The sequence below is a fragment of the Lepidothrix coronata genome, unplaced genomic scaffold (genome assembly GCF_001604755.1).
Source record: "Lepidothrix coronata isolate B3197 unplaced genomic scaffold, Lepidothrix_coronata-1.0 Scaffold40, whole genome shotgun sequence".
NCBI lineage: Eukaryota > Metazoa > Chordata > Aves > Passeriformes > Pipridae > Lepidothrix > Lepidothrix coronata.
Window position 1 is genome coordinate 2,977,434 of NW_016690220.1, and position 14,674 is coordinate 2,992,107.

At 36.0% G+C, this 14,674-nt stretch overlaps 1 protein-coding gene across 2 annotated transcripts in view; it reads right to left on the reverse strand.

Annotated features, from left to right (window-relative positions):
• Positions 1-14,674, reverse strand: part of GABBR2 (gamma-aminobutyric acid type B receptor subunit 2) — a 475,771-nt gene that overhangs the window by 129,976 nt on the left and 331,121 nt on the right. For both annotated transcript variants that reach the window (XM_017813300.1, XM_017813301.1), the window contains exon 13: positions 6,398-6,520. In XM_017813300.1, the coding sequence (XP_017668789.1) occupies positions 6,398-6,520 (123 nt within the window). The remainder of the gene's footprint in view (positions 1-6,397; positions 6,521-14,674) is intronic.

A 14,674-nucleotide genomic window follows, 5' to 3' on the forward strand; every position in this document is an offset into this window, starting at 1 on the left:
CATGCTTTTACCCTTCCTTTTCTATCACACCTAATGCATGCATTCCTTGCTGAGTATTCTTTACATCACATCTCAGTTATGAGAGAGAAACCTTTAGGTTTGCTTCTGCAGCTGCAATAAGGAAAGAGAATTCCACTTCATTTTGAGCTTTGCAAGATCTGTCCAGAATTCTTCACAATCAGCCCTCATTTTTATTTTCTGAAATAACTTACTATAACCACTAAGACGTTGTCATCTTGTCATTCACCTTCTCTTCCACTGAACAACACAGGTACCAGCACAAAGACTGGAACTTGTCCTGAAGTACTCTACTGGCTACATCTGTCCATACTAGAAAAGGAACTGCTATTTATTTCTTAATTCTGTTTCCTTATTCTAAAGAACTTAATACCCATTTCAGGGCTTCTCTCTTATTCCGTGGTTATTTCGTATCCACGAGAGCCTTTGATGAAAGAAATTGATGAGTCCTTTTTGGAGACCTAGCGGGCTGTGTCAGCTTCTAGTCACATGTTTGCTGGCTTCTTCAAAGGACTTCAATAAGTTTTAATGACTTGTTCCTTCACAAGTGCCATGTCAACTCCTCCTCAATGTAGCATATCAATTACTAATTCTACTCCTGATTATAATTTTTATAAGGTGGCCTACTACAGACGTTAACTTACAAGTCTGAGGTTTCCATTCTGTCTTGAACACATGGCAAGACATTTGCAACATTTTGCTCAGATATCAAAGTAGTTCTGAGCTAATGATTACATACTGTTGTCGACAGTTTGACTGTTACTCTTTTGAATTACTTTAGAAAGCCTGGGAGAATATAATATTTTTGCAGTGATTTATTTCTGATCAGTTTCTCTATTCCTACCAGAAACTCCAGTTACTCCTCAGTGGGTTCATCAGAAGGGTTCTAGCACAGCAATCTCCACAAACTCTTCCACTAAGAATTTTTCTGAATGGAGCAAATCAATCATTTAATCATTCTACATGGCCTTGTTTTCTGCAGGTAATGCTCTTCTATTCTGATCAAATATTGTTCCAAAGGTTCCCTGGCAAACTTCCCGCTATCTGTATTTACAGAAAGATTTATTATTAGTTTTTCATTCATTGCAAGATTTTTTTTTTAGACTGCTTTATTGTCTTCTACATTTAACTTAGCAGACTTTATGATCTTGTCTGTTTTCCTCATTTGGATACAACTTTAATTTTTTTGAAGGATGTCGTCCTGCTGCTTTGTCATGCTGAGTCTCTTCTTTTTCAAGTCTTACTCAATGTGTGGCATGCATTTACTCTGTGTCTCAAATATGGTATTCTTACTAATGTCTAGATCACCCACAAAGATTTAACTCTCTACTAAAGAGTGTCCTCTTTAGTCTCTCCTCAGTTTAGTGTTGTTCCCTTTTCTGAAGCCTGAGTATCTGTCTACTGCTCTATTTTGGATGTTGCTTCTTCAAACTATGAAAACTAAGAACAACATATTTGGAAATATATTGGAGAAAACTCCTTCAGATATCTAGACATTGGAACAGATTCTGTATGCTATTCAGAATGAAATGAAGGGTTAATTCTCTGTAGGTTCTCTAATCTGTTGAATTACAAAGCAGTTACCAAATGAGTTAGTCTGAGCAGCACATTCATCTAGTTCACATATACATTTTTTTGCTTCTGCAATGTTTATGACTCCCTTAGCTTATCAGTCAAAGCTGGCCTTCTGGCTTGTTGGTTAGTAATATGTATCCAACAGCATAGTTATACACTTGGAATGCACAAAAATTATTAATATGGTAATTTGAATTGATTTTTCGTTAACATACTGCACTATGACACTGGCATGGCATACTCAATCTTTCCTGCATATTGGCATTTTTGTTATTGCAATATCCTCATATAAGGTTGGGTATTCTTAGTCTCCTCACTTTGCATCTATATCAATGCTAGAAGCCCAAATAGGTTGGGTTTCATTGATCTCTCTTTCTCTTCTGTGTCTTCTAAAATGGCACTTTTTCTCCGTTTCACATTTATTACCATCCCAGGACAATTCAGTGTGAAACATTAAATACTAGTATTCCAGATACCAGAATAAAGTTAACTTTAAAGTATTGATATTGTTGTCATAAGAATGCATAAGAGACAACATCACAGAGATAACTACATAACTGGTACCAAGATGTCAAGGAATGGAAAGGCTGCTGCACTGGCCTAACAGGTTTTAAAATTCTACAAGAAATATTGTAGAATCCAATGTGCAAGGTACTGTTTTTATTGAATCTAACACTAATGAAGATCTTTTTACCTTGGGAATTATAAAATCTAGTCCATCTCCCCTAGTATACAAGTTATTATTTATTAAACACTATCATTGTCTATCTTCCCTGGCCACAGAGGTTCAGTGTGTTGTGTTGTGAGAAGATAAGCCAGACAGAGGCTTTCAAGCTAAACCGTAAAGTAAAAGAGTTATTACACCATTGCATTAAGAGCAAGAGGTGAGTGTGACTGTATGTCTACACACAGACCCTTTGAACTGTACTAAGGACCTAAATGAACTATGCTATGGTTATTGCAGAGACTCCACTTTGTAAAGGATTTTGCTATTTCAGACTGTGGTTTCAGTCCAATGCAGCTGAGCAATTGAAATTACAGCAAGCTGGTTTCCTAAGTATTTTTTGTCTTGTGGCAGGATTCTCTTGGTCTAAGAGTGAAGGTCCCCTGAATTGGGTCATTTAAAATGTCTGTTTTTAGACAAAGGGATAAACTCACTCTGTGACCCTTCTCTTTGGGGAGACACTACCCGAATCTCTCCTCCACACAGCTGGCTGTTTCCATCAAATCTGTTGCAGTGCTATGTCCTTAAAAGCTGTATCTTCTCAAATCTGTCAGATTTGACTGAAACAGGAAAGTTTGTTAGGCAGTAGGAAAAAACCACCTTGTACATAAACATGGCCTTCTTAAGAAACCAGGACAAAATCCAGATGGTTGGGAAAAGATGGTAAAGCCTTTCTCCTGGGGCAAAGCTCTTGCACAGTTACATACACAGAAGCACCATAATTCCTCATGGCCTGTTGAGCTGAAGAACCCAGACAGGAAGACAGAGAGGAAGGATACGCTCCAGTTCATAGAACTGGGAGACACATAGTCTGGCAGGAACCTAGCTGAGATCTGATCATAACCACAGAGCATTTTGATGATGAAAAAAAAGGTGAATTATGATGAAAAAAGCAAATTCCTAGTTCAGCCTAGGAAGAATCTAGTGAGAAAAAAAGCGATTGGTCTCTCCATTGGTCTGAAAAATTAGCAAAAGGAAAAATGTTACAGCCAGTGCAACTAGCAAAACAGATGAATAGGGGTAATATTATGGATTAATTCCTATTTTTTGCACTGCTGCTTGAAGTTGAGAAGCATTTTTTATCAGTAAACTTTTGTGTTATGTGAAAATCAAGCCTACAGTACTCTATGAAATGTACATAGGGGCAACCTTACAGTTCTTCTGCAGGAGTTCAACATATAGTTATGGAAATTTTAAAGTTGTGCCTGCCTTGATCTTTAACCTGTTTGCTTTTATCCAGGAATTTTATTATCTATATATCATATACCATAAACCACTCACCCTACTGATGACCGGAGGATCTGGATGCTTTTTAAAATGGTGTCTTATAGCAGCCACAGATGTGCTTTTCATAAAGAACCCATACATCTGGGGTCAGGATGCCAGAGACAAGTCTGAAAACTGACAGACCCAACATCCCATGTGACTTTTGTCTTCTGTAAGGGCCAGAAAATCTCCACAAAAGCCTTCACTTCCCTTTGTATTTTTAGATTTAGACTGCCTATCCTCAGCTTTTAGGCATGGATTGCTTGGACTTTGCAAACTACTCCAGAAAAGGAGCCTGAACTTTTACGTTCTGGATTTAAGAAATTTTTAAAAGTTCTTGATAATTTACTGCTGTTAATTCATTGAAACAAACTATTTTGTGAATAATGGCAAACAGCAAAGGACACTGCCAGTTTTCAGGTTTCTTGTCTTGGTTACTTTGATTGACGTGTTTATGAAGACACAACTAAGAGAGGACCACCTGATAGTAACCAAATGCAGAACTATCATGTAGGAAGCCAGTGAGTATTCATAAACAGCACTCAAATGGTTCATTAGCTAGAATGACTGATTGCATTCATAACTTTGGAGCCTACAGTTAGCTTAGTCTTTATCACTTGGATTAGCTTTAACTGAGGGAAGTAACCCCTTTGAAATTATTTCATAGAAGCAAGTGGGACAAGGAATATACATTACACAATATTCCTGAAATAAAACAGAAACTTGCCTCCAGCAGTGTTTACTAGGTGGTAAGTACTTTTCAAACACAGAAAAGATAATACCTGCTCAATCAAGCTCAACTAAATAATTGACCATTGCACTTAAAATTTATTTATATGATATGATATTAAATATATTATAGCATAATAATAATAGGGGCAAAAAATATGTTATTTGCCTCTACTAAGGAGTTTTTTAGACCTGAAGAGGTGTGCTTCAGGAAAGCAAATTGCTGTTCACCTCATGGCTTATATAATAAACATATTTTACGCACATACAATATTTTAATGACTTGCTTGCATAATACTTTTATTTCCTTCCCGCCCCAAATCCACTAGCTTAAAAAACATTCTGCACAACTTATAGTAATAGCTAAGAGCTTTAACAGTACGTTCAAGTCAATTCTACGCTGAGTGCTCAAAATATTAAACATTCTCATGTGTGCATTCCCTGAACGTGACTTTGCATGGGATTACATAGTTCCCAGAGAATTTCAGTTCTGTTACAAAGTTCAGGTAACTGGTGTGCAGCCCCATGGTCTAGTCAGCCCCAAATGCGGAACAATTACACCAAGTTTTTAGTATTATACATTACATGATCAAAGAACACTGAAAAGTTCAGATGGAAATTGCAATAATTTAAAACTGCAGTAAACATTATTTCTAAAATATATGGCATTTTATGGTTTGATAACTTCACAGTAATTGCTGCTGTCTATGGACATTTCACTTAAGTGATTCTAGTAAGACTAGATATCAGGATTTTTAGTTATACAAAAGTAAAAAGCAAAATTACTTCTAAATGAGCATTATTTCAGTTGGATTTCGTGACTTTTTTTCATGTTTTGTTTTAGATGAGCAGAGAAACTGTTAATACTGACAATTGAAATATCAGTTGCGATACAGTTGGAACAAAATGATGTAAACAAGGCTCTGAACAAGCTACTATGGCTTCAAGCTATACACACATAGAGCAGAAACATCTCCACAAGACAAATTTCAATTACATTTTCCATTTTTTATTGAAAACCATATTAATTGAGAAGTCTTTAAAAAAGAAGTTCAAACTTTATGGAATGACTGACATATCTTTTCAGACTCTAAAATGATTTCTTGAAAGGTAACCCTTGCAGTTCAGGAGGCATTGTTCTAAGTTATTTTCTACAAATTACATTCAAATAAAAATTAAAATCTTCTCCTAATAAAATTCCAGAGCTACCCTGCAAAGTAAGAACAAAGTAAAAGCAATGGAGCAAAATAGCATATCTTTTCTTGTTTATGTTAACATCAGAAAGCTCCCATTCTTTTTCTTACTGATTGCCAAATATTGGAGAATAACACCTCTAGACTGTCCTCGTATGATCTAGTTTTCAGATATCACCAGTTTCCCCGTTGGAAGCAATAAACTCTCAAAAACTGCTTATCTACATACAGATAGTTTTTATTTTTTCTGGTTGTGCATTGCTGCTGTCCTGTTTCTTACTGTCAGTTTGTCCAGAAAGCTCTACTTCAGCTCCCCTTCTAGAAACCAACCAGAATGCTGGAAAATATGTACAGTTAGCACCAAGCTATTACCTCCTCCCTATCCAAATCGCAATTGTGACCTTTCTGAGAATGACATTAAAATACGAACAATCAGTATGGATGTATGAATATAAAATTACTAAAAATAAATATAGCAGTAGGTAACATAATTCCTGACCACCTCCACAAAGAATGCAGTCTAAGCAGTGACCTCTCCTGCACTTATCTTGAATGAGCTGTTACTGAAATCCACTAATGGGTTCTGATAATCTATTATTTATTGCAACAAACTCTAAGAGAGAGTCTTAGCAGAGGACTCTCCTGTATTTACAACCCTTTCAAATAAAATCTCTCACAGGTGACAGAATTGTGGCACCGTCAACTACAGATACAATTTCTTCTGGTTGCAGTTATTTCATTTCTATTTGGTTTAAAAACCAGAACCCTTCCTCCCCCAAAATACACAGTTTGATTTGCTTTCATATAACCTACTGCATTTGTAGCTTGGTCTTATAGAAAGCTGTAGATACTGATATGCAACCACAAGTATTATTTGGGCTTGAGGACATACCTCCATGTTATATTTTTCCACTGTCCTCCTCAAAGGATCCACAACCTGCCAGCAAATCAGGATGCAAAGATCAATCAGTAACATCCCTCCAACTATCACGAGTAGCTTCTGGTCTTTAATGATCTGGAGAGACAAAAAAAAAAAAAAAAAAAAAAGAAAAAAGAAGCAGGGAGATTCCCATGAGCCATAGATAGATCCCTGTACAGCTTTTTTCCTATACAGGGAGAAAAATACAGGTTGCTAATAATAAAGGTTTTTCACAATGAACAAAGAAAAGTTTCAGAAATATGGAAAGTTGAAAACAAGAATACATAAATTATTTTATTTCATTTCATCATTATTAGAAGTATCTAAAGTGCTTTCCAATTTCTAAAAAGAAATTTGGAGGACTCTTAAATATTAATATTGAAATCCAGGTTTATTATTAACTCCTGGAAAAAGAAAAAAAAAATTTAGGGTGCTACTATTGTGTCTATGTATGCAAATGTGGAAAAGTGTTCATCTCACCTCTCAGAGTAGCAGGAGTTGAGATAGTTTTCACTAAGATTTACAGTGCTCACTTCTTCATAACCTTCTTGGATGTGGAAAACACACCCAAAAGGTATCAAAAGATAAGTTTATTTTGGAGTTTTTGTGTGTCTATGTGTTTAACATTTGCCTTTGTTACCCAAGGAGTAGAAAGGAATGATGTATTTTTTCTATATAACAAAGGTCAGAGGCCTTAATGCACATCCAGTGTGCTGGATGCTTTTAATTCTGCAAGGATTTTAGGTTCAAAAAAGAAAGACAAGAGTTGCTGATAAAAATAACAAGCCACACCACATATTACAATCTTGTATAGCTTTATGCAATTCCTATGTTATATGCATAGCAACACAAAAAATATACTGCAAAGACATTATTTTAGTTGCCAAGTTGTAAACATGTTGAAATATCAGGCTTAAATTAACTTTATGTCGGTGCTCTTGAACCTATGTTCATGTTTTTTAAATTAATATGTACCTCTATTACTAATGAACACTCATACAACAGTCAAAAGATGTTGCGAAGTTGCTTTAATGTGGACAAAGCCACATATTTTTTTCCCAAGTTTTGTTTCTCAGAAATAGTTGGCTTAATCAAAATGAAATATTCAAAAATATTGAGACTGAGAAGCTTAATAAAGTTGTGATTATTTCAGTTCAATTTAATGAAATTGTTAGGATTTTGAAAATGCATTATGAAGTATTAGTGTCAGCTAATACTGGCAAGGTTACTATTTCTGCCTAGAAAAAACTGTATTTGCACTGAATTCTTATCAAGTTTAAGGAAATTATAAAAAAGGAATAAAATTTTAAATATTGTAAGAAGAAATTTAGAAAGTTTGGTTTTCATATTTTTTGGTGTGATACATTCTTTATTTTGAAAGATGCTTCTGCAACATTGTGCACTGCTTTTTGTTAATCTGCTGGTTTATTTTATAGATAATTTGGATAATAAGATAGCAATCAGAATGAGTTAAAGGACTCAATACATTATTTTCATTTCCCGAGATAAGTTATTTAAATCCATGTAGCCACCATCATTATAAAGGACTGGAAAATTATGCTTTCCACATGTTTGCAGCAGTAATGAAGCAGTACATCCATTTCATCAGAGACAGCACAGGCATGCCTAGAGAGGGCAGATGAAGGCTGCAACTTTCATGGTGGTACATCTTGCTGCTGGATGGCTTGGCAAGGAGAACTTTGCAAGGAAAAGTTGCCTTGGTGGGATGTGCAAGGGGAGAAAGACTGTTGAAATGTGTTTCCTTATTAAGCTAAAATGAAAGCAGATATTAAGCAAAGATTCTCAGACACAGCTTGGTCCCTTGTCTTCTTTGGGAAAACAGAACTATTGCCTAACTTTTTAGTTGTTTACCAAGAGACAATCAAAGCTGAAAAGGGTCAGGTTATCCACTGTAAAAAAAAGCCCATGCATTTTTTAATCTCCCTTACAATGCCTCTAAACAGGTCTTGAGTGAAACAAACTTAATGCTGCTCCTAGTATGAGTGGAGATATGGAAGAGAAAAACCATAGGGAGTCAAGTTCAAAGAGAATTTGGATTTAGATGACATGTAGACACCTCAACTCAAATTTCTTTTCCTCCCTCTTAAATGGCTAGGGAAATTATTGTATTGGTATACTTCTGTTGGCCTTTCTTTTTAACTGATGGGGTTTATTATACTGAAGTTGGCTGTTGAACTATTACATGTCTAGCCTTTCTCACTAGCCAGTGGGCAAGGACAGAAGCCTTTAAAGGACAATTCATCCCACCTATCTGGGGCACAATTTAGGATCAGAACAATTACTATTCTGAAACATGTCCCTCCCTTCTTCCCTCCCCACACCCTAAGAGGATGTGAAGACAATTAACTTCAGCTAAAAATATGTATTTGAGGAAATTAAAGCTATGTGAAAAGCATCTGCCAGAAATGTTTCCCTTTGCCCTCCTAAACCCAAAAGGTTCCTTGAAAAAAAACCCCAAAACATCTTATCTTTCTAATGAAAATAGTGAGCATTTTAGATGCAGATTTACCAACATCTGACAATACTAATTAAACTGGTACAATGTCAGAAGCAAAAGAATGAAAGGATATTATTAAAAGCAGTAATACTCATAATCCATTCATAGGATCAAAATAAATCACTTCATGATCACATTGCTAACCACTCCTCCTTGCTCTTGGATGTCTTTCTTTCATTCATACCTGACCTTGCACTACTGTCAGTATTTTAGTTCACATGTAAGTTTGGTAACCTTTTTTTGGACAGGTAGTTATTAGAACAAATAAAAGTAGAGATATAGCAAACAGTGGAGCTCTTCCTTGGATACCTCTTGGAGCTATTTTCCCTACATTACGCTGTTAATGGACCTTTTCTGGACAGAAGGGGAGAGTTATTTAAGAGCAGCTGTCACTGGCAGTGGGTATTATTCGTCCCTTACTTCTGCCAGACAGCCAGGAGGAAGGCAAGCAAAAGAGAGCCCATAAGATAACCAGAGAAAGTGACCTACACTACTGTAATGAGCTCTGTAAAACACTGGGGTACTGATGCTGCGTGCAGGGTGAGCAGGCTGAATGCAGTGTGCCTGGGGCTGCCTCACACGCTCAGCACAGTGCTGGTCTATCCCTGGCAAAACCATTGCTGGAATGTTTTTTTTCTGCTGAAGCAGAACTCTCCACCAAAATGCTAGCTTTCAGAACAAGACACTGAACTTCAATTATTTTTCATTTCTGTCAATGATTAGCAGCTTGTCCTAACATAAATTTGCTCTGAGAAATGCTGCTGGTATATCACTGGCAGCATTTCTAAAAGGCTTGCTACTCTCCTCCTTCCACCCGCAGGAAGCCCAGCTTTCCCTCTCCCCAGCCATCACTCCCACCCACCAGCACTCCTTAAGTTCAGTACATTCACTCCTTGGGAAACACCAGATGCACTGAAGGAGTCTTGACTCAGATATTGTGAATCCAACAAATCCTCTGTTTGACAAAAGAAAGTCACAAGCAACTGAGGCTCCTCATAATCAAATATATCATTCTTCTTTAAGAAGAAAATTATTATTTTTTCCCTTTTCATTTTCCTTCTAGCATACAGTAAATCAGCTTTTGGAGAAATGAACAGTAGCTAATAAAATCCATTTTTGCAAGTGCTTATGAATCCTTCCTGAGGCCAAGCTCTCACACAGCAGCATCTGTGAGTCATATTTTCTACCATCTGTGATTGGATAGGTGAATCTGTCTCATCCTGGCAGATCTGCCCACTGTTATAAATGCCATTGCTACCAGTCTGGACTATATATCTGGAAACGATGTCCTCAAAACAAATTCACTCAGTAGAGAAACTGGTAAGCCATTCTTTTCTCAGCAACACTGTTGCATGAGCAAATAAAAATTATTCTGAAAACTTGTGACTATGAAGACAGATCAAAATCTTTACCTTCCATAGACCTTGCAGTCAGATCAAAGGAGATATAAAATCTCTCTAAATCTCTCTGGGATAAAGTTTCTGCTCATGGAAACTTCAGAGGATTTTCTAGAACTATCACTGGCTACGTGCCACAGTAACTTCAATTGTCCATTTAGTTATTATTTCAAAGACTTTTTGTGGGGCTTTTTTTTCCTTTGCTTCCTAAAGCACATCCACTGTGCCCTGAAGGACACTATTGTCAATCAGTTTATGGGATTACTTGGCAATCTGGCAAACAACAGTAATTAAACATTAGGCTCGGTTTTTATGGTTAAGGTTAGGGAAAACTTTTTGTTATTTCTTACCTTATTAGAAATCAACTCTGCAAATGCATATGACATAGAACTTAAAGCTGAAATTCATTCTAAACCAAGAAGAAAGAGCCTTGCATATGAAGACTAACCCTTTTCTCCGGGATGCAACATTAGTGATTTACTGAGTTCTACCAATGGCTTTTCAACATCGACTGAAGAATTAATTTACCCTGTCTTTTTTTCAGAGTTAGTTTGTTTGTTCCTGGTAACAGAGTTAGTTTCTTGTTACCAGGAACTTCACCTGCCTTTGTCAGAAGAAAATATCTTTAGATTTGAAGGAAGGTAAATTATTAGGTAAATCTTTGTGGTTTGGTTGGTTGGTTGGGTTTTTAATTGAATTCATAGAAGCATAGCAAGTCTGGGAGTATTTTTCTATCTATTTATAGGTTTGGATATAAATATATATATTTTTTCTTTTTGATTTAAAATGTAGGGGTTTTCTGTTTAAGAAGGTGATTCTGGTTTCTCTCATGTAGATCAACCATTTCTAGTCTAGCTGACAGAGCTGTCTCTTGCCTTCTGGCACTAGCTGGATAAACACTTAATGGTATTAATTAACTTTTTTTCAGTTGTCTCTTCCCCAGACTCCGGGGATGGAATCTGTAGAGAAAAAACCTTTTTAAAGGATCCCTCTGTGAAGCTTCCTAGACCTTATTCAATTAAATGAATAGCACTGACAGCAATTATAAAAGCCCTCAGAAATCTGAAACCAAATATTCCTCTCCCTGGTACATAGAGAAATCATGCTGATAAGAGTTCTTCCTCTGAGCTACAGGGGAAAGGGAAAAAATAATAGAGTTTTGGGGGCAAAAAATTATAAAGTCTTAAAGGCTGGAAAAGGAACCATAAAACCACTCCTGAATTTGCCTTCAGGATACTCTCTCCGCTGCATAAGTTACTCCTTCCTTTCCCTCAGTATGATTAATAGACACCTTTGGGTTGGTCCCCTACATTAAGTGGGTTGACACAAGTGGGATGGCGCCATGAGGTTGGTGATGCAGAGTCAGTGGTAGGTGGATGAACTTTGCCATATGTGGGTTGGGGGAGATATCTATCTTATAGTTATTAAAGCCATTAATATTTTAGAGAACTGTACTGTAATACATTCTTAATTTCTATTGTGTAATGGAATGAGAAAAAAGGACTATTGAAAACACATTATACATTGTTCCAAATAACTCCACAATGTTTTTTTCAACAGCTATTATGAGTTTTTCCTATAATAGATTCTATGATTAGTATTGGGAACACATCACGCTGCAATTACACTAGCTTTAGTGAGTGAATGCTAACATTTTAGAAAGCATGCTTTGTAGAAACAAGGTTTTTTGACCAGTAAGTCACTGGGAGTAAAAAGCTAAATTTTACTCTCTTAGAGGTATTTTGATTAATTTCATGGAAGATTTGTATATCTACTTATAAAAAACAAACAAAAAATTACATTTCTGTTTCCTGTGAGAATCTACTGTGATCCCTCTAGTCTAGGAACTCAATGACTTTTTCTGCTTTCCAGGGTAGTGGAGTGTGTAGTACTCTTGACAAAAATGGACAATTGGATATCAACAAAAAGCTTGGTTTTGAGAATTAAATACCTACAATCACTAGCCTGTTAAAGAACACATTTCTAAAGCACGTTCTCTTTGCTAACTCCCGTTTAGGATAATTGCATCATCGGGCAGACTCATCCTCTCAATAACAGTATTGCGAATGTGGATCTGTTGACTCTATGCCTTGATGCCAGGAGAAGCTATCCAATCAGAGGACACATTTCCTCTTTTCCAACTCATATAAAAGAAAGCAGGAACATCCTAGTGGTAATGCTCCCTAGGGGATGTAGAAGAGGGAAACTTTACAGATGTTAGAGAAGGAGAGGGATTCAGTAACGGGTTAAAAAAAAGTTATAAAAATCCTCATTTTTGAAAGCCTGAGCCTTAGTTATGACTACAATGCTCTAGAGAATTGGAGAGGTGATTGTTTTACTAATATTGCTAATCCAACCATAATGAGCCCACAGAGTGATACAACATGGCTATTTTTCACAAAACTCTTTTGAAAGGACAAAAATAAAAAGCATTTTTGTTTAAAAATGACACTAAAAAAATCTAACTTGACAAAATCAGAACCAGCCATTTTTGCTGAACTGTGCTTTAGAGAACAGTCTTACAAACACCCCTGAGTACTGTGTTAACTTCTACTCACTACCATAAATAAAGCAAGACATTTTGCCTTGAAAGAGCTGCATATGACATCAACACAGCAGGTCAAATTCACCTTCGAGAGAAATGCACCTGTTGAGCCCAACATCACATTGGCAATAAGGGTGAAGAATTTCTGCGAGAGCTGTGAATTCTCATGTTTACTGTTAAAAGCAATCCCAATCTTCAGGAAAAAAATGAAAGTGCATAAAGGATTTGAATGTTCTAGAAGAAATGTTCTGATTTTGTTTGTGATAACATTAAAATACCTAGACTTTAATATTTTCCTTAATGAAAAATTCTGTGGGAAAGCATACTACGTCATTACCAAATAGTTAGGAACATCAATGCACTTGATTACATTTACAATCCAATTTGAAGCTATTCAGGAAAAAATTGCCTCATACTTTGTAGTGACATGTCTTTATTTCTCTGTCATCCATTAGTCTCATAATACATAGAAATTATGGTTGTAGTACCATTTATGAGCAGTTACATTTCACACACAGTTTTCATTGTTTTTGTCACTACTGAGTTTGAGCCTTATCAAACTGTACCATGCAGAAATTTACATACATAAATTACTTCAAAAGCAGATTTTTCTCCTAGATGTACAGTTCATTAGCTCAGTTTCTCTCTGTGACAGGGGCTTGAGATTTAGCTCCCTGATCCATATTTATATGAATGTAAATTTTAGAGATATGATTCCTATTGTTCCTTGGTTGACACTTTGGCTGATCAGCTCTTATGAAAACCAGGATGCTTATTTTACATCTAAATATGGATTCTAGGATTACATTGACTATTTTTGAAGCTTTGGACTTAAAATTTATGGTTGTAGCTATTTGGGGGAAAAAATAATTTGCTTTCTACTTATATCGCTTTAGGAAATACTGTATCTGTATATTAATAACCCATGAAGTCACCTGAATAATTTACACACTGCACTGTACGTATCATAGATTACTTTGTTCAGTGGTAAATATTCATAATAAAAAAAAAAATCCTAAACATAAGCAAATTTCAAGCTGCTGTCTTATTTCTTATTCTCAGGAACTGAACAATAATACTGAACACTGCTTTAGGTATCCATATGCTGGCTCATTTTCAGCAGATGGTCCCTAATAGATTGCTATACTGTTGGTATGGTTACCCAAAGGAAATTTCTGGATCCTGACACATCTTGTCTTCAGACTTATGATCTCTCATATATATTTAGTAGAATACATGTGTATTCCAGGGGAAATCCATCATATAACTTTTTTTCATACACACAAAAAGCTCTGGCTAGATTGAACAAAAATGTTCTGCAAAAGTATGAATATTTACTGTCTGAAAACTGACCTGGAAAAATATATTATAGCAGTGGTTACAGAAAGAACTATTGGATGATATGAACTATATTCATGCTAATACAGACCCACGTCTACAAAGGATTAAAGTGAATAAAGGAGACATGGTCTGTGAGGTTCTGACCTAAACCCTCTGTCATTATAATCTGGAGAACTTGGTTTCATCTATTTTTAAATGATTAAGATAATGGGTAACTTTTTTTAAACCTCTAGCACTTTTGTGAGAAAAATTATAGATTGTAATAAATTCTAAATTCCACAGGTGGCTCAAAAAACTTATAGCAAATTTATATCTAGAGATCACACTCATTCTATAAACTTTCTCACAGAGGTAGTCAAATGAGAGGTGCAGAAAGCAATCAACAGAGACAAGTTGTGAGGAGAAGGCAGCAGCAAAAAAGCTGATAATCGTGCACACTCCGACTGCTT